Raw genomic sequence first — 21,664 nt, 5'->3', positions numbered from 1 at the left:
TTAAAGGGTTTTCAGTGCCTGGTCTTCAGCATTGGATTGGATGATGGCTGATGGAAGAAAAAAAAGCAGTGGTTATACCTTGGAATTTAGTTTTCAATTACTGGTGAATTTTAGATCCAAGGAGACTACTAAACCTGGCTCAGTTTTTGGACACCAAAACATAATTCTATTGGAAAGCGAACACACTCTATCAACCAATTTTAAATAAAAAAGGTTTTTTGAATCAGCCAGAAGTTAAAATGTGAGCATTATGTTCTGAACTGAAGGTGTCAGGTTATGTGAGTACTTGTTCTCTATAGATGAATATAGTGAGCTTTGAAGTGTAGTATTAGACAACTGCTTTCTGATTACCTTAGTACGCTAAATTGAGAGTTTCAGTTTGCTTGGGTTTCAAATTACTTAAATGAGAAATAATATTAATGCTGGCCCAACTGATGAAAAATTATGCAATTGCCACTAAGCCCCATGAGGGTAGAGACTTTGTAGGTCTTTGTCACTGTTGTATTTCTAGATCCTAGAATAGTTTCCTGACACATAAGGGACACCAATATCAATCATTGAATGAATGAATAGGATAATAGATTGAGAAATTATATAAAGTCTTAAGTCTTTTTTGCAGTATTTCTCTTGGGAAATAAAACTAAAAATTTATTTATTCTGTAGGTAAAGAACTGGGCTCACTATGGTAAGACATTATATAAGCATAAATAATATACTTTAAAAAGATGCCTCAGCCACATTCATATTTGCCCTCTTCTAGATATTCTCATCTTTGATAAAATACGAGGATTCCTAAAAACATATAATTTCCTGAATCTCAAAACAAAGCAGGTAGAGTGTGAAGCCAACATATTTGAGTGCTATATACTAAAAGTTTATATATGGGTGTGTACATATGTATACACACACACACACACACACACACACACAAAAGATCTATAGCAACTATTTCCCATCGTACAGGTGAGAAGGTAACCTCAGTTACTTGGAGATGAAGGCTGATTTTGAATCCAGGTCTGACTCCAAAATTCATGCATTTGACACCATGTTATTTATTCTGAGTACTACAGTTTAACATCTGTGATTTACTTCACAGACTTCTTGAAGGAGTTGTTCGCATTTAGTGTTCCCAAATTCTTACGGAGGTTAATCTAGTGAATACTTTCCAGTTTTATATTACCTGTCATTTTTCATACCATTTGATACTGAAGGTCTTCTTGAAGGTCCCACTTGAGATCCTATCTGCATTTGGTTTCTAACTCCTGGTTTCCTACTTCTGACCACTCTTGTGGGGTTTCATTAAATTTGTAAACTATTTGGTTGGGGTGGAAATGACATCTTACCTATATCGAGTTTTCCCATCTGTAAACATGCGTAGCTCCCCTTTTAAGTCTTGGATAGTCCCCTTTATTGAAAAATGATTTTCAATAAAGTTTTACAATTTTCTCCATAAAAGCCCTAGATACTATTTGTTATCATCGTAAATTTTTTTTTTAATAACTAACAGTTCTTTTTTTATTTTTATTATTATACTTTAGGTTTTAGGGTACATGTGCACAATGTGCAGGTTTGTTACATAATTAACTAACAGTTCTAATAATTTGTTGTAGGTGTAAAGAAACCGAATTTTTATATATTCTTGTATCAAGCAAGTTGCTGAATTATTTTCAATAGTTCATCTGTATGTTCTCCTAACTTTAAAAAAACTTTTTATTTTGGAATAATTTTAGATCTACAGGAGATTTACAAAGACTTTACAAAGTTCCTCTATACCCTTCACCTAGGTTTCCCTAAAGTTAACCTTTTTTTTTTTTTTTTTTTTTGAGACAAGATCTTGCTCTGTTGCCTAGGCTGAAGAGCAGTGGCCCAATCGTGGTTCACTGCAACCTCCACTTCCCAAGCTCCAGTGATTCTCATGCCTCAGCCTCCCAAGTAGCTGGGATTACAGGCATGTGCCACCAAGCCTGGCTATTTTTTTGTACTTTTTGTAGAGACAGGGTCTTGCCATGTTGGCCAGGCTGGTCTCAAATTCTTGGCTTCAAGCAATCCACCCACCTTGGCCTCCCAGAGTGCTAGGACTACAGGGGTGAGCCATCGCACCCGGCCTTACTTCTTACATAACTGTGGCACCTTTGTCAAAACTAAGAAATTGATACTGGTTACAATGCTGGTTCTAAAGTATAGATTTATTTGGATTTCGCTGCTTTTTCCACTAATGTCCTTTTTCTGTTCCGAGATCCAATCCAGAATATCATGGTGCACTTAGTCCCTTGATTTTTAATGGAGAAAATGGTACTATCTGCAAATAATAACTGTTAGACACCTCAGTTTCCAAGTATTGTGTGTGTGTGTGTGTAGGTATTAGGTGTGCATATACGTATCTTCCTGCACTAGCTCGTACTGACCAATCCATCCAGGCTCTTCTTGCTCTACATCCTATACTTTTCCCATAAATGTTGGTGCTTCCTTGGATTATGCCCTTTGCCCTTTAATCTGCGCTGGCTACACACTTTTGAGAAGATCCCAGCCACTTTACATCTCCCCATAGGGATTAGGCACAGCCTGCACTCCCAAGGCAGCCACTGTTAGCTCTGATTATTACCTCTTTATTTCTAATAGATTCCTTTTTTGAACTCTGGATTCATATAGCTGACTGCTTTCTGGACATCTCTGTCTGAATTTTCCACAGGCATTGCAATTTCACCATGTCTGAAGGGAACATATATCATTGTCTTCTCTTGCCAACTTTCCCTTTCTGCTGCTCCAACAACCTCCAAGTTATCCAAGACAGAAAAACCTGGGACCTATTTCTGAACTCTTTGCTTTATTCTTTCCTCCCTTCTTCTTCTCTCCTTCCTTTTTGCCCTCTTTTTACCTCCCTCCCTTCCTTCTCCTCATAGCCCCTGTAAATCCTGCTTGCTTCATGTCTCCCATATTTATTACCTTCTGTCCACTCCCACAGTTGGTGCTTCCTTGGATTCTGTCCTTTGTCCCCATTGTTTCATTAAAAGCTCTCATTCTTTCATGCTATTACACACTACCAAACTCCTTAACATAGTATTCAGAGCCTCTGGTCTCTCCAGCCTCATTTAGTCCCCCATACCCCTTTCCACAACACACACATGCATACCCATACACTCCGTGCTACCTAACTGCTGGAAGTTCCTTGGATGTGCTAGGCTTTCTCTCCCTTTCTCCTTTGGAAGTTATATAAGATGCTTTCTTTTTGTTCCCATTCTTTCTTTTCCTAACTAACTCTTGCTAATTCTTTCAGTCTCCAATCATTTGTCACTGCTTCCAGGAAACCTCTGTATTCAGGCTGGGTTAGATGTACTCTCTGAGTGCTCTCAAAGTAGTCTGTGTATATTTTTCTCATGGCACTTACAGTATTGAGCTTTAATTATCCGTGTACCAGTCCTCATCCCCTCAACTATGCTGTATGTTCTTTAAGGCTAAAGACCAATGTTATATTTTCCTTTGGGCTTCCTATTGCTTAGCACAGTACCTGGCACATAGCTGTTACCCATAAACGTTAATTGAGTTAATGAGTTAATGTATTCACCATTTGTGGAAACACTGACTTGTCTGTTTCCAAAAACCATATTCTTTGACCAGGGACAAATCTCTCTAAATATCAGCTTCCTTATTTCTAAATAGGGAAGGTGTACTGGATGATCCTTTACACTGCTCATAAATTGGTATTGTATGATTCTAAGATTTATCATCCTGGGGCATATACAAAAGAAAATGATGTGGATTGTGGAAGATATTCCAAAATAGGAGTTCCAAAATATTTTAAGCAATGGTGATAATGTTGAAATAATAATTTGGCTCTTTGGTCCTACTGTTTAACTAATGTGTTGAGTGCCAATGATCTGAACACTTTGAACATTTGAGTGATTTACTTATGGTGATCAGAGTTTCTATTCCGTTGCTGACATATCTAAATCATTTTAGAAAGATTGTGTCAATTCTCCTTTGCTGAAGATTTTCAAGTCAAAGTTGGACAGTTGTTTGTCATGGATATTGTAGATGTGATTTAAGTTGTAATTGTATAATGATAAGGCTAAGTGACCACTAAGATTTTGCTTTTTGATGAGATGCTTCAATTTTGTAGTTTAGAGCTTTTGCTTTGACGTTGCAACATTTTAAAAAATTGAATTTAAAGCTTGGATAACATACTATTTATTTGTCTAAGTTTAGGTCTTAGTGGATTTAATATCAACATTAGAAAGCTACCAGAAGTCTATGTTTATTAAAATTGTTGACTTCCATGCATCCAACAACTGACTCTATGAAGTCATCTCCAGCTTGGTAAAATGAGCTGGGTTAAGTCAGTATCTAAAGTCCAATTTAGAAAGGTCTTTTAGCACAGCCTTTTAAAAAAATTATAAAAATGTAAAATACAAACAGAAAGTCACATTTAAAAGTTTGTACTTTAGGGAATTATTCCTATGTGAACATTCTTATAACTGTTGCTCAGGTCAAAAAACAGAACTTTGCCAGCCACCTCAGAAGCCTTCTATGCCCTGTCTCTATCACAGCCTGTCTTCCCCAATGAAAGTGTAGACTTATTTCAGTCACTTCTTTATTTTTCTTAATAGCTTTTATCATAGAAATAGGTATTCTAACATAGTCTACTTCAGTTTGGCCTTTGAAAATATATGAATTTTTAGCTGTTTTCATGTCATGTCTTCCTTCCATCCTTTTTTGTCCCTTGCAATTACTTGCTAAAGAAATTGGATTGTTTGATCTATAGAGTTTCTCAGCCTGGGTTTTCTTGATTGCTCTAGGTGTGTAGGACTTAAGTGTTTAGAACAGGCATGGCTGTTTCATGCCTCAGTCCTGGAAAGACATTCTACCCAGAATATCATTCTCTGTTGTCTCTCCCTTGCCAATACCTTGTTCATGTGGTTATCTTCTATCTATACTCCAAAACTTAGCTCAAAACTCACCCCTCCTAGAAATATTCCCAGCCTTTTCATTTAATAATAGATATGTCCTATTCTGTAGTCTCCTAGCACCTGTATAAAACTCCAGTATGACACCAATCACATGGCTACAATTCTTTCTTTTTCTAAAAATATATATGTTTAGAGATGTGTTGGAAGGAGTTGGCTTACACCATAGTGGAGGCTGGTGAGGCAAGTCCGAGATCCATAGGCAGGCTGGCAGAACTGGCAGGCTAGAATTCTCTGGCATAGGCTGAAGTGGCTGTTCACAGGCAGAATTTCTGCTGGGAAGCTTCAGCTCTGCTCATAAAGCCTTTCAACTGATTGAAACAGGCCTGCAACATTTTCAAGAATAATCTTCTTTACTCGAAGTCAATTGTTGAAACAGGCCTGCAACATTTTCAAGAATAATCTTCTTTACTCGAAGTCAATTGATTATGGACTTTAATCACATTTACAAAGTACCTTCACAGCAACACATAGATTAGTGTTTCACTGAATTACTGGGGACCGCAGCCTAGCCAATTGATACATTAAAAAAAAATTACACTACATCTTTTTATTTTCTTTCTGAATCTCTGCTTTTCTTTTTTCTAATTTTGGCCTCTGTAAACCTTCCATTTTTTTCATGCTTTAGCATTGTGAGGGACTTAATACTGGGACATTTTTTCACAATATCTCATTCACCATCTTACCTGTCATTCTTTTCCCTGAGGTACTTTGATCCAACAAACATTCACTCGATTCTGTTGTGTGTCGGGCGGTGTGCCACTGCTAGGGATACAGAAATGGATAAGGTATAGTTCCCTACCCTCAAAAAGCTCACCATCAGTTGGTGGGGGACAGACAGGTATGGTATAAAATTGCTGTGAGTGGAGGAAGCAAAAATATAAGAGCTCCCTCTCATATTAGTAGGTGCTTTGTATACATTTTATGCCTGAAGGCATAAAATATCCAGTTAGTGTTAAAATTTTCCTGATGGTCTCATATTTTCTTTACAGTTGGTTTATTCTCCATCAGAAGTTGAACAAGGTTCACGTATCCCTTTTGGGTGATATGTCTCCAAACTCCCTTTATAATTGAGAAATTCTCTCTTTCGCCTTGAACTCATGAATGTGCGTATTTTCAGTCATGTTTAATATAATGCACAGTTGGTATTTTATTCTAGATTGTTTTAAAGTTTTAACAATGCTAACATTGTTACACATTGGATGTAACAATGTTAACTCCCTTTTTAATTGAGAAATTCTGTCTCCCTCCTCGAACTCATGAATGTGCTTATTTTCAGTCGTGTTTAATATGACACACAGTTGGTATTTTATTCTAGATTGTTTTAAAGTTTTAACAATGCAAACATTGTTACGTGCTTATTATAAAAGTCACATGCACAATTGAGAAAAACATTTAAATATCAAAATGCATGTGGAAGTAAAATATCATTTTTATCTCATTATCCCCAAATAATTGGTAACTCTTCGGGATTGTTTTCTACTAATCTGTACATATTCAAATGTACAATTTTTACATGCTAAATATTCCCTGTGCTATTACTTTGGGTTTAATTTGCTCTTATTTTTCTAGATCATAATGTAGAAGCTTAGATTTTTATGTTTTTCTAATACAAATATTTAAAGCTGTAACTTTCCCTTTAAACATGCTGAATTTTCATTATCATACAACTAGAAATATTTTCTAAATTTCTTTGTGATTTATTTTCTCTGTTTTTGTTTGTTTGTTTGTTTTATTGTTGTTGAGACAGGGTCTTGCTCTGTTGTCCAGGCTGGGGTGAATTCATGCTATCTCGGCTGACTGCAACCTCCGCCTCCCAGGCCCAAGCAATTCTTGTGACTCAGCCTTCTAGGTAGCTGGGATTACAGGTGCATGCCACCATGTCTGGCTAATTTTTTTTGTATTTTTTGTAGAGTGGGGTTTTGCCATGTTGGCCAGGCTGGCCTCGAACTCCTGACCTCAAGCAATCCACCCATCTCCCAAAGTACTGAGATGACAGGCATGAACCACCACGCCCGGCCTTCTCTGTGTTTTATTTGGAAATGCACTGCTTAATTTCCAAATATTTGGGGATTTTCCAGATATCATATTGCTAACAGATTTCTACTTTAATACGTCATATGATTTCAGTCATTTCAAATGTATTTAGGCTTGTTTTATGGTCAAGCATATAATTTATTCTTGGGAATGTTCTATGTGCCCTTGAAAAGAATGTAGATTCTGCAGCTGTTAGGTGTAGTGATCTTTAAGTGTCATTTTGGGCATATCTGCATGTTAAAGAATGAAGTTGTGCCAACATGCCACATACAAAAATTAACTCAAAATGTATTAAAACCTAAATAGAAGGGGTAAAACTAAAACTTAGAGGAAAGCATAGGTGTAAATCTTCATGACCCTAGATTAGGCAGTGATTTTTTAGATATGACACCAAAAGTACAAGCAACAAAAGAAGAACATTGATAAATTGGACTTCATGAAAATTTAAAGTGTTTATGCTTCAAAGGACAACATCAAGAAAGTGAAAAGAGGCCAGGCGCGGTGGCTCACGCCTGTAATCCCAGCACTTTGGGAGGCCGAGGCAGGCGGATCACAAGGTCAGGAGATCAAGACCATCCTGGCCAACACGGTGAAACCCCGTCTCTACTAAAAATACAAAAAATTAGCCAGGCGTGGTGGTGGGCACCTGTAGTCCCAGCTACTCAGGAGGCTGAGGCAGGAGAATGGCGTGAACCCGGGAGTTGGAGCTTGCAGTGAGTCAAGATAGTGCTGCTGCACTCCAGACTGGGCGAAAGAGCGAGACTCCGTCTCAAAAAAAAAAGAAAGTGAAAAGATACCCCACAGGATGGGAGAAAATATTCTCACATCATATGTCTGAAAGGGATTTGTATCTAGAACATATAATGAACTCTTTCAACTCAATAATAAAAAGACAATCTAAAAATGAATCAAAGATCTAAGTAGACATTTCTTCAAAGAAGGTAACCAAATAGCCAATAAGCACATGAAAAGATGCTCAACATCATAACCCATCCAAGAAATGCAAATCAAAATCACAGTGAGATATTACTTCACACTCAACTAGGATGCCTATAATTCAGAAACAAAAACAGACCATAACAAGTGTTGGCCTGGATGTGGAATAATTGGAACTCTCATATATTGTGATGAGAATGTAAAGTTGCATTGGAAAACAGTCTGACAGTTCCACAAATGATTAAACATAGAGTTACCATATGACCCAGTAATTTGACTCCTAGGTATATACTCCCCAAAAAAGAAAACATATGTCTACACAAAATCTTGTATATGAATGTTCATAGCAACGTTATTTATGTAGCCAAAAAGTAAAAACAGTCCAAATACCCATCAGCTGCTCAATGGATGAATCAAAGTCTATCTATACAATGGACTATTATTTGGCAATAAAAAGTAATGAAGTACTGATGCATGCTACAACATGCATAAACCTTGAAAACATTATTCTGAGTGAAAGAGGCAGTCACATTTTGTTTATATGAAATTTCCAGAATAGACAAATCTATAGAGACAGGTTGCCCAGGGTTGGAATGAGTGGTACTAGGGACATGGAAAGTGACTGCTAAAGAATGTAGAGTGACTAAAATGTTCTATAATTGATTGTGATGGTTGCAGAATGCTGTGATTATAGTAAAGCACATTGAATTGTATGCATGTTTTAAATGGGTGAATTGCATGTCATGTGAATTATACCTCAATAAGGCTATAATAGGTAAAACAAACAAAGGAACCACGGGTACCAACAGTTCAGAATAAGTGCCTTCGATATTACTTACTATTATGGTGTCTTTGGAAAAGGAATTTCTCAGATGGAGTTAATTGATTTGAACAATTCAAGACCAGTAGGCAAATTGCCATAGATGGCTTCCTAAGCTGGCAGTTAATTTTTTTCTGTTAAAAATATATATATTTTTAATTTTTTAGAGACAGGATTTCACTTTGTTGCCCATGCTGGTCTCAAACCCTGGGCTCAAGTGATCTGCCTGCCAAGGCCTCCCAAAGTGCTGGAATTACAGGTGTGAGCCACTGTGCTCAGCCACAGTTAATTTTTTGGAACAGTTTTCAAATGACTATATTAGGAGGATGAAGTCTTAGGTAAATGAAACTTACCTGACCTAAAAAACAGTATCATTTAAATCACAATTGGTAATGCTGTTGACACCTTCCATATTCGTAATGATTTATTCTCTTGTCAGTTTTTGCTTCAGATATTTTAGAGTTCTATTATTAGCTGCTAAAATTTAAGATGATTATGGTGACCCTGTTTATCTCTGGTTATACTACTTGCCTTCAAAGCTATATTGTCAGATATTAATGTAGCCAGATCAGCTTTCTTATACTGAAGGTCTACATTTTACCCATTTTTTCCACAGTTTCACTGTTAACTTGCCTAGTAAGTTAAGGTGCTTTTCTTGTAAACAACATAGTTAGGTTTTGTTTTTTCATCTTGTTGACAATTGTTTCCTTTTAGTGGTGTGTTGGACATTTATATTCAGTGTTATTATTGATATGGTTAGTTTAAATCTGCCATTTTGCTGTTTTTCTTTTTTTTAAATTTCTTCTAAAAAATGGGATACATGTGCAGAACGTGCACGTTTGTTACATAGGTATACGTGTGCTATGCTGGTTTGCTGCACTCACTGACCCATCCTCTAAGTTCCCTCCTTTCACTCCCCACCCCACAACAGGCCCTGGTGTGTGTTGTTCCCCACTCTGTCCATGTGTTCTTATTGTTCAACTCCCACTTATGAGTGAGAACATGCGGTGTTTGGTTTTCTGTTCCTGTGTTAGTTTGCTGAGGATGATGGCTTCCAGCTTCATCCATGTCCCTGCAAAGGATATGATCTCATTCCTTTTTATGGCTGCATAATATTCCATGGTGTATGTGTACCACATTTTCTTGATCCAGTCTATCATTGATGGGCATTTGGGTTGGTTCCATGTCTTTGCTATTGTGAATGGTGCTGCAATAAACACACATGTGCATGTGTCTTTATAGTAGAATGATTTATATTCCTTTGGGTATATACCCAGTAATGGGATTGCTGGGCCAAATGGTATTTCTGGTTCTAGATCCTTGAATTGCCACACTGTCTTCAACAATGGTTGAACTGATTTACATTCCCACCAACGGTGTAAAAGTGTTTCTATTTCTCCACAGCCTTGCCAGCATCTGTTGTTTCCTGACTTTTTAATAACCGTCATTCTGACTGGTGTGAGATGGTATCTCATTGTGGTTTTGATTTGCATTTCTCTGATGATCAGTGATGTTGAGCTTTTTTTCTTATGTTTGTTGGCCATGTAAATGTTGTCTTTTGAGAAGTGTCTGTTCATATCCTTTGCCTGCTTTTTGATGAGGTTGTTTTTTTCTTGTAAATTTGTTTAAGTTCCTTATAAATTCCAGATATTAGACCTTTGTTAGATGGGTAGATTGCAGAAATTTTCTCCCATTCTGTAGATTGCCTATTCACTCTGCTGATAGTTTCTTTTGCTGTGCAGAAGCTCTTTAGTTTAATTAGATCCCATTTGTCAATTTTGGCTTTTGTTGCAATTGCTTTTGTTGAGGTCTCTGCTCTGCTCCATTGGTCTATATATCTGTTTTGGTACCAGTACCATGTTGTTTTGGTTACTGCAGGCTTGTAGTATAGTTTGAAGTCAGGTAGCATGATGTCTCCAGCTTTCTTCTTTTTGCTTAGGATTGTCTTGGCTATACGGGGTCTTCTTTCATTCCATATGCAATTTAAAATAGTTTTTTCTAATTCTGTAAAGAATGTCAATGGTAGTTTGATGGGAATAGCATTGAATCTATAAATTACTTTGGGCAGTATGTCCATTTTCACGATAGTGATTCTTCCTATCCTTGAGGATGGAATATTTTTCCATTTGTTTGCATTCTCTCTTACTTCCTTGAGCAGTGATTTGTAGTTCTCCTTGAAGAGGTCCTTCACGTCCCTTACTAGCTGTATTCCTAGGTATTTTATTCTCTTTGTAACGATTGTGAATGGGAGTTCATTCATGATTTGGCTGTCTGCTTGTCTATTGTTGGTGTAAAGGAATGCTTGTGATTTTTCCACATTGATTTTGTATCCCGAGACTTTGCTGAAGTTGCTTGTCAGTTTAAGGAGTTTTTGGGCAGAGAAGATGGGGTTTTCTAAATATACAATCATGTCATCTGCAAACAGAGACAATTTGACTTCCTCTCTTCCTATTTGAATACTCTTTATTTCTTTCTCTTGCCTGATTTCCTTGGCCAGAATTTCCAATACTATGTTGAGTAGGAGTGGTGAGAGAGGGCATCCTTGCCTCATGCCGGTTTTCAAAGGGAATGCTTCCAGCTTTTGCCCATTCAATATATTGGCTGTGGGTTTGTCACAAACAGCTCTTATTATTTTGAGATATGTTCCATCAACACCTAGTTTATTGAGAGTTTTTAGCATGAAGGGGTGTTGGATTTTATCAAAGGCCTTTTCTGCATCTATTGAGATAATCATGTGGTTTTTGTCTTTGGTTCTGTTTATGTGATGGATTACATTTATTGATTTGTGTATGTTGAAACAGCCTTGCATCCCAGGGATGAAGTAAACTTGATCGTGGCAGATAAGTTTTTTCATGTGTTGCTGAATTCTGTTTGCCAGTATTTTATTGAGGATTTTCACATCAGTGTTCATCAGGGATGTTGGCCTGAAGTTTTCTTTGTTCTGTCTCTTCTTGGTTTGGTATCAGGATGATGCTGGCCTCATAAAATGAATTAGGGAGGAGTCCCTCCTTTTCAATTGTTTGGAATAGTTTCAGAAGGAATGATACCAGCTCTTCTTTGTATTTCTGGTAGAATTCAGCTGTGAATCTGTCTGGTCCTGGGCTTTTTTTGGTTGGTAGGCTATTAATTACTGCCTCAATTTCAGAGCTTGTTATTGGTCTATTTAGGGATTCTTCTTCCTGGTTTAGCCTTGGGAGGGTGTATGTGTCCAGGAATTTATCAGTTTCTTCCAGATTTTCTAGTTTATTTGTGCAGAAGTGTTTATTGTATTCTCTGATGATAGTTTCTATTTCTGTGGGGTCAGTGGTGATCTCCCCTTTATCATTTTGTATTGTGTCTACTTGATTCTCCCTCTTTTCTTCTTTATTAGTCTACCTAGTGGTCTAATTTGTTAATCTTTTCAAAAAAACCAGCTCCTGGTTTCATTGATATTTTGTAGGGTTTTTCGTGTCTCTATCTCCTTCAGTTCTTCTATGATCTTAGTTATTTCTTGTTTTCTGCTAGCTTTTGGATTAGTTTGTTCTTCCCTCTTTAGCTCTTTTAATTGTGACGTTAGGGTGTTGATTTGAGATCTTTCAAGCTTTCTGATGTGAGCATTTAGTGCTATAAATTTCCCTCTTAATACTGCTTTAGCTGTATCTCAGAGATTCTGGTACATTGTCTCTTTGTTCTTGTTGTTTTCAAATAACTTCTTCATTTCTGCCGTAATTTCATTATTTACCTAGGAGTCATTCAGGAGCAGGTTGTTCAATTTCCATGTAATTGTGCGGTTTTGAGTGAGTTTCATAATCCTGAGTTCTAATTTGATTGCACTGTGTTTTGAGAGACTGTTTGTTATGATTTCAGTTCTTTTGCATTTGCTGAGGAGTGTTTTACTTCCAAATATGTGGTCGGTTTTAGAATAAGTGCCATGTGGTACTGAGAAGAATGTATATTCTAATGATTTGGGGTAGAGAGTTCTATAGACATCTACTAGGTCCACTTGATCCAGAGCTGAGTTCAAGTCCTGAATATCCTTGTTAATTTTCTGTCTCATTGATCTAATACCGACAGTGGGGTGTTAAAGGCTCCCACTAGTATTTCATAGGAGTCTAAGTCTCTTTGTAGGTCTCTAAGAGGCACAGCCCCTCCACCAAGAGAGAAAGTGCTTCATTAAACTGGTCCTATTACCCGTGCCACCCAACTGGGTGAGACCCTCCAACAGGGGTTGTCAGACACCCTATACAGGAGCGATCCTACTCGCATCAGGTTGGTGCTCCTCGAGGTCAGAGGCCACAGAAGAAGCAGGCACCCATCTTTGCTGTTCTCCATCCTTCTTGAGTGACATCTCCAGGTGCAGGAGCAAATCAGATAGAACAGGGCCTGAAGCAAACCCCCAGCAAACTGCAGAAGCCCTCAGAAGAGGGACCTGACCATTGAAAGAAAAAAAAAAAAAAACTAACAGAAAGCAACAGCAACAGCATCAACCACAACAAAAAAGCCCCAACAAAAACCCCATTCAAAGGTCAGCAGCCTCAAAGACTGAAAATAGACAAACTCACAAAGATGAGAAAGAATCAACGAAAAAATAATGAAAACCCAAAAGGCTAAAGTGCCTCTTCTCCTCCAAATGATCGCAACGTCTGTCCATCAAGGGTGCAGAACTGTACGGAGGATCAGATGGACGAATTGATGGAAGCAGGCTTCAGAAGATGGGTAACAAAAAACTACACTGAGCTAAAAGGAGCATGTTCTAAACCAATGCAAAGATGCTAAGAACCTTTATGAAAGGTTAGAGGAATTGCTAACTAGAATAACAAGTTTAGAGAGGAACATAAATGATCTGATGGAGCTGAAAAACACAGCATGAGAACTTCGTGAAGCATACAGAAGTATCAACACCCAAATCAACCAAATAGAAGAAAGGATATCAGAATTTGAAGACCACCTTGCTGAAATGAGGCATGCAGACAAGACTGGAGAAGAAAGAATGTGAAGGAATGAAAAAAGCCTCCAAGAAATATGGGACTTCATAAAAAGACCGAACCTACTATTGATTGGAGTACCAGAAGGAGACAGGGAGAACAGAAGCAAGCTGGAAAACACACTTCAGGATATTATCCAGGAGAACTTGCCCAACCTAGCAAGACAGGCAGGCCAACATGCAAATTCAGGAAATACAGAGAACACCACCAAGATACTCCACAAGAAGATCAACCTCAAGACACATAATCATCAGATTCTCCAAGGTTGAAATGAAGGAAAAATTGTTAAGGGCAGCCAGAGAGAAAGGCCAGGTCACCTACAAAGGGAAGCCCATCAGACTAACAGCAGACCTCTCAGCAGAAACTCTATAAGCCAGAAGAGATTGGGGGTCAATATTCAACATTGTTACAGAAAAAAATTTTCAACCCAGAATTTCATATCCAGCCACACTAACTTTCAAAAGCGAAGGAGAAATAAAATCCTTTCCAGACAAGCAGATGCTGAGGGATTTTGTCACCACCAGGCCTGCCTTACAAGAGCTCCTGAAAGGAGCATTCAGTGTGGAAAGGAAAAACCGGTACCAGTCACTGCAAAAAACACACCAAAATATAAAGAACAATGACACTATGAAGAAACTGCATCAGCTAGTGTGCAAAATAACCAAATAGCAGCATGACGACAGAATCAAATCCACACATTTTGCTATTTTTCTAATTATCCCATCTGTCCTTTACCTTCTGTCTTTCCCTTTCTGCCTTCTTGGTTTAATTGAGTAGCTTTAAAATATTTCATTTTGCCTTTATAACTCAGCTGCCAAATGTTTGGGTTGGTGGGGAGTTAACCTTGCTCTTGAACTCTACTCCTGGCTTTCCACTTCTTGGAAGATCTCTCTTTATCCTGCTGGTCATTGACTTTGCATTTGGTGAAGGCTCAGTGCTTCTCAGAAGGATCACTTTCAGCCCTTTGACCTGCTCCCAGCCTTCAGTGGACTGCTGCCTTACACTCTGCAAAGGCCCGGGGTACTTGAAGAGGATCTCTTAGCCCTTCTGCTCTGTTCCTAGCCTTTGGTGTGTGGTACTTGTGCACTGGGTGGAAGCTCTATGGGAAAGAACTGGCAGGTGGATATGGAGTTGCTCTTTGATCAGGGCTCTTCAGAATTCTAATTCCTCACATCAGCAGCTAATAAAAGTTTCTTAAAAATTCAGCTGGTTTCTTCATGGTCCCATTTTTGGCAAGTTTATTCCTCCTTCTATCAGAGATGAAGAAGCTATGCATCTCTTTTTTGGGAAGAGATCATCTGTATATCGAATATATTTAGGAGATGAAGCAGCTATGCATCTCTTTTTTGGGAAGAGATCATCTGTATATTGAATTTAGTTTATTTAGGTTTTTTATGCATCTCAGCTCAGATAGTTTTTATAGAAAATCTATGATTTTGTGACTTCTTCAACTTCTTGTTGTAGACTCTGGTTATTTTTAAAACTTGTAATTTAAAAATTATATGCCAATGGAAACACTTTTCAAGGATCTTACATTTAATGCTTATTGCTTAGTGGTTTAATGAATGACAACAGTCCCTGAGTGTGGGAATAGTTGCGGTCTACGAAAGGTTAATGAGTAAATGAATTATGTTTACTTTGGGTATTGAGTTACTGCTACTGATCTGGCCATACACCAATATCCCTAATCACCCTTATGACTAGTAATACACATTTATAAGATGGTGGACTAGAGCTGGGCTAGAGTTTATTGATAAGGGACAGAAAGAAAGTATAGCGATTGATTATGCAGCCTTGCCTCATGGGCATTTGTACACCCTTATGAGTTAAAGTGAGATGCAAATGCATTCTTCATTAAAATGGCTTATCTGAATCATTTTAGAGCTGTATACAATAATTTGCTCATACTCATTAAGTTTGATTATGTTGATTAAAAACAAAGCTTATTTTCTGCATTTTCCAATAATATTGTAAAAAATACTTCATACCCTTCTTTGTTTGGGTTTCATGTCTTCATTACATTCCTTTTACTTCGTATTATCTTTTAAGATTTTGTGGAAGAATTTCACTTGGGTAACTGCAGGCTTAAATGATGCAATGCTTTCTGGAATCCAGGGGTGACTGACACACAGTCAGACATGAAGTGTTCAACAAAATTCTAAGATTGTCTTTTTTTAAATTGTAAATTCTTAAACATTCATAAAAGTAGTGAGATTAGAATAATGAAATCCTGTGCTTCTAATGACTGTTAACACAAGTCAATCTTATTTATCCTATCCACTTTATTAAAAATTTAGTTATCTATTATTTAAAATAATATATTAGCTTATTTTAAAGCTAATCCCAGATATTATGTTTCATTTTGCATGTCTGTTGCTGTCTTGATAGGAAAATTTTTAAAACATAAATTACTATGCCATAATGATATCTAACAAAGTTAATTATTTCAGAAACTTTCAAAAGTTGCTTTTTGATGCCGTTTCCCTAGCTATCTATAAACACCTGGAAATTATATTTATTTTATATTTCTAATGTTATTCAAATGATAATATGCTGATTTCTAAAATTGCATTTTTTTCCGTTGCTCTCAAGAATATCCTAAACATATCCATGGGATGTAGGATGACCTATGAAAATAGGTTGGACAAACATTTATCTTCCTTATCTTATGATAAGCAGAGTTCTGAGAAGTTTGGTAATAAAGAGTTAACTTGGTTTAACTAAGATTTTCCTAAATTATTTGATGCCAGAACCTTTTTTTATGTAATATCTGTTAGCCAAAATACATTTGGGGAAATATTGTTCTAGGCAGGAGAATGCTGCCTCTGAATAACAAAATAATCTTTACTTCATTTTTATTTCAATTAATTAGGTAATTATTTGTCCATATTGCATTATCATCATAAGTAATTATTTTTTGTTTTTCTGTAATCTGCTTAATATTGATAATGTGGTGTGACAAGTCATCTTTCTCAGGATCTTATTTTATAAAAATCTTTCATCACACTTATTTTATGAAAATCATTTGCTGTAGAAGCAAATTAAGTATAAGCATTCTATGTTTCCACTAGATAGATATTTGCACACAAAAAAATAGACATCAAAATCCCATATAGAAAGCTAAATGCATCTATAGTTCATTGAAGAGGAAGCTAGAAATAAGATATGTAGAAGTCAAGGAAATAGGGCCGGGCGCGGTGGCTCATGCCTGTAATCCCAGCACTTTGGGAGGCCAAGGCGGGCGGATCACGAGGTCAGGAGATTGAGACCATCTGGCTAACATGGTGAAACCCCATCTCTACTAAAAATACAAAAAATTAGCTGGGCATGGTGGTGGGCGTCTGTAGTCCCAGCTACTCGGGAGGCTGAAGCAGGAGAATGGCGTGAACCTGGGAGGCAGAGGTTGCAGTGAGCCGTGATCGTGCCACTGCACTCCAGCCTGGGTGACAGAGCGAGACTCTGTCGCAAAAAAAAAAAAAAAGAAAAAAAAAAGAAAAAAGAAAAAAGTCAAGGAAATACAGCTCAAATTATAACAGTGAATAACTAGATTGTGTTTTACTTGTGAAGAATTGGCAAATAACTTTTAAATAGTTTCAACATTGGCAGTAGCATGGGAATTCTACACTTTTATGTACCCTTAAAATATGTTCACTTTAAAAAATGTAAATAGTTAACAGAGGCAATTGAAAGCTAACTGCCCAACAAAGGAAACAATTCTCCATGTGTCCCCCTTCTCTGCTCACCCTGTGACACCTTCTCTGCTCACCCTGTGACACAGGAGCGACAAGGGACTCACAAGGCACTGGTGCCCTAGTAGTTCTGCATCTCATCCTCTCTCATACAGTTTAGTTGACATCTGCTCCCTGTCACTCACCCATACCCCCAAACTCACCAATCCTCCAAAGTGGATTAGTTGTTGCTTAGGTGTGTTTTGTCTTTATATTGCATAAATATTGTGAAGAAGGCTCTTTCCTCTGTGGTGCTACAAAGATAATTTTTTTTCCCGTTATAGTCAAACTACAACTTCAAGCAGAAGAGAGAGGAGTTGTGTCTATCAAAGGAGTGTGTGCTAACCGTTACCTTGCTATGAAGGAAGATGGAAGATTACTGGCTTCTGTAAGCATACTTTGTTTTCACATGTTTTTTGTTGGCTTTTATTGCTGTTAATTTACCAGCATTGTTGTTTATCAAATCTTTATAAAGGGTTTTACATGTATGATCACCATAGTCACCCTGTAAAATAGGGAGTATTTTCTTTATTTCACAGTTGCAAAAACTGACGTGCTGAGGGAGTAAGTAAAGTAAGAAAACACAGCTCATATAAAGTAGAGACTGGATTGGGCTGGAGGCATTCCTGACCTCTAAATCACTGCTTTTACTCTGCAAAACTATTAAACTATAATTTTAAAAAATTTTCCTTCTATTATGCAGTTGTTTGAAGATCATTGGGAATAGATGTATACAATTTTGATTATTGGTTTTTAAGTTTCTTCTTTAGAATGTGACATACAAAACACATGCAGTGTAGAACACTAGTTGAGAATGTAAGCTTTCTGCCTGGTACAGATGCCGACTCTGCCACTTATGAGCTCTGTGTTCTTGGACAAATGATTCTGAGCTAGTTCCTTTACCTGTAAAATAGAAACAATGATCCTATCTCATTGGGATTTTATGAGAATTTAATTAGATACTACACATCAAGTGCCCAAATCAGCATCTGACACGTAATAGATCCTGAAAATTGTTACTTCTTCCTCATATTACTTCTCATTTATATATCTGTCAGGAGAGGGACTTTTCTTTTTTCTTTTTTTTTTTGAGATGGAGTCTCACTCCACTGCGCAGACTGGAGTGCAGTGGCGCAATCTCGGGTCACTGTACCCTCTGCCTTCTGGGTTCAAGCAATTCTCCTGCCTCAGCCTCCCGAGTAGCTGGGATTACAGGAAGGCACCACCATGCCTGGCTAATTTTTTTGTATTTTTTAGTGGAGACAGGGTTTCGCCATGTTGGCCGGGCTGGTCCTGAACTCCTGACCTCAGGTGATCCGCTGCCTTGGCTTCCCAAAGTGCTGGGATTATAGGCGTGAGCCACCGTGCCCAGCTGTGGAGAGGAACTTTTCTTTTTTACATTTTATCACAGCTCATCAGGGGTCCTAGTTCCTGGCTAGTATTCTTTCCACTAGTACAGGCTCCCTGTCAACTTCACCATTATTATTAGAAACGGGATTGCATATCTGTTGAACATATGATGTATAAAGAATGGTGCAGGAAAATAAATATAAAAGACATAGATCTCATTCCTGTCTCCTTGAGGGAGTAGATAGGACATGTATGTAAATGTTTGTGTGTGTGTGTGTTTCACAGCTCTTATACCAATGCCACTGGCCAGTTATGACATCTCTATATAACCTCCCCACAGAAAGGATCTAATAGTACTAAGAAATTGTGGTATTTTGAACTGTACAAATAGTTTTTGAAATTTCTTCTGAATGAAGACCTTTGGATTTCTAAAAGCACCAAAACAAGGCTTACAGAGAAAAAGGTATCTAAACTATCCCAATTTCAGACTGACTATATGACAAAGATATACTTATGTTGATATTACCAGTTTATGTGATTTTTGCAGGATAAATCACAAGTTTGAGTGTAGTGGCTCTCAATTTTGGGGGGAGGTAGTTGAATAAATTTTAGAATTCTCTTTAAGAATAGCCAATACTTATTAAGTGTAAGTGCACCAGATGCTATGGTAGGCATCGGGCTTATAAAATTGAATATCAAATTGTCTCTGCCCTTAATGAGTGACAATCCAGGGGAGGCAGAAGTGTAAATAAGTATTTATAATAATGTATAAGGGTTTTGATATGCTACTTGTATATTTTGCATACATGCATAGTAATATAGGAAAGGATAAGAAGTATTATGATATAGGAAGCAATATAGAAAATGAGGTGATTACATTTTTCTAGAATTGGGGGAGATGACCTATAAGTAGAATTTTAGACGTTGTAAAGGAAGGAGTTCAGCAGGCAGTTATGGGGCAGAAGAAATTGAGATGAAGGTATAGATAACTCTAGGACATAGGACATGAAAAGCTGTGGATGCATAAATCTACTTGATGTATCTGAAGAATTACAAGTAATTAACTAATGCTGGAATGTATAGTGCAATGGAGTAACGAGGTGGAAGGGAAGAGAGAGAAGGCTGGGGAGGTAGATAGACTGTCTGCTGAATCTGCTGAAGGGCTTTATACACCATGCTGACTATAAGCAATGGAGAGCCATGGAGAGTTTTAAGAAGAGATCTAATTAGATTTAAATTTGAGAAAGATCATCCTGGCAGAAGTGTAGAGAATGGACTTGAGGGGGCCAAGACTGGTGGAGAGAGATCAGTTAGAAGGCCACCGTAGCCGGGCGCGGTGGCTCACGCTTGTAATCCCAGCACTTTGGGAGGCCGAGGTGGGCGGATCACGAGGTCAGGAGATTGAGACCATGGTGAAACCCCGTCTCTACTAAAAATACAAAAAATTAACTGGGCGTGGTGGCGGGCGCCTGTAGTCCCAGCTACTCGGAGAGGCTGAGGCAGGAGAATGGCGTGAACCCGGGAGGCGGAGCTTGCAGTGAGCTGAGATCGTGCCACTGCACTCCAGCCTGGGTGACAGAGCAAGACTCCGTCTCAAAAAAAAAAAAAAAAAAAAAAAGGCCATTGTAATAGTCCAAGCAAGTGATGTTCTGATCCTGGCAATAACAGTAGGTCAGAGAGGAGTGAGGAAAATGCTAGCACTTGTGATTGATTAGATTTAGGATTGAAGATGAAAGAAAAGTCAAAGGTAGCTTTTAGGTTGCTGGTTTCGGTGAGAAGGTAGATGAGAAAGGGGAAGGAAGAAAAGAGCAAGGTTTGGGAAAAGGTAGTAAGTTCAAATTTAGACCTCTTTAGTTTAAGCTGCCTAAGGGAAATTCAGGTAAAGATGTTCAGTGAGTAGTTGAAATTATAAATCTGGAGCTTAGAGGAACGGTCTACATCGATTGTTAGATAGATTTGGGTATGATCAGCATATAGGTGGTAGTTAAATCAGGGGGAATGTATGCGGTTTCCTAGGTAAAGAATACAGCTCAAAACATTAACTACTTGGGACTTTCACTTCTTCTACTCTGTACTTGCCTTTTATTCTGCCAATCTATTGTCAACTCAAGAGGTGATGTAATAGTTTGGGAATCTACCAAAGTAGCATTTTAAATATCTCCCATGACAGTGAACCAATAAGTAATTTTGGATGACTGACATTTTATTAGTGAGAGGAAGATGAGTTTCCAACCCTCCTACCCCTTTCACTTTAGGATGTGACAAATCACTATGCTTCTGCAGTAGAGTTGGTTTGGCTACTGTCAGACAGTGAGGGTGGTAGAGGAAAAAAAAAGAGTTGCATACAACATTTGTCCTGTTATAACTAACCATGGACAGCACTAATAAAATGGTTTTAAAGCTCCAGCCTTTTATATGTCTGTCATAATCTGGGTCAGTGAATGCCTTGAGATTAGTTGTTACCCTGTGGCGTTGTTGAGATTAGAAGATGCAGTAACCTAGTGCATTAGTCCATTTTCATGCCGCTGATAAAGACATACCAGAGACTGGGCAATTTACAAAAGAAAGAGGTTTAATTGGACTTACAGTTCCACATGACTGGGGAAGCCTCACAATCATGGCGGAAGGCAAGGAAGAGCAAGTCACATCTTAAATGGATGGCAGTAGGCAGAGAAAGCTTGTGCAGGGGAAGTCCTGTTTATAAAACGATCAGATCTTGTGAGACTTAACTATCACAAGAACAGCATGGGAAAGACTTGTCCCCATGATTCAATTACCTCCCACTGGGTCCTTCCCATAACACATGGAAATTCAAGATGAAATTTAGGTGGGGACACAGCCAAACCATATCATTCCACCCCTGACCCC

General features: G+C 37.9%; 1 protein-coding gene across 2 annotated transcripts in view; it reads left to right on the top strand.

Moving 5' to 3' along the window:
* FGF2 (fibroblast growth factor 2) overlaps positions 1-21,664 on the top strand; it is a 72,758-nt gene that overhangs the window by 33,165 nt on the left and 17,929 nt on the right. For both annotated transcript variants that reach the window (XM_030815735.1, XM_030815734.1), the window contains exon 2: positions 17,731-17,834. In XM_030815735.1, the coding sequence (XP_030671595.1) occupies positions 17,731-17,834 (104 nt within the window). The remainder of the gene's footprint in view (positions 1-17,730; positions 17,835-21,664) is intronic.

The sequence above is a fragment of the Nomascus leucogenys genome, chromosome 7b (assembly GCF_006542625.1).
Source record: "Nomascus leucogenys isolate Asia chromosome 7b, Asia_NLE_v1, whole genome shotgun sequence".
Lineage (NCBI taxonomy): Eukaryota > Metazoa > Chordata > Mammalia > Primates > Hylobatidae > Nomascus > Nomascus leucogenys.
This window is presented reverse-complemented; position numbering and strand designations above follow the sequence as displayed.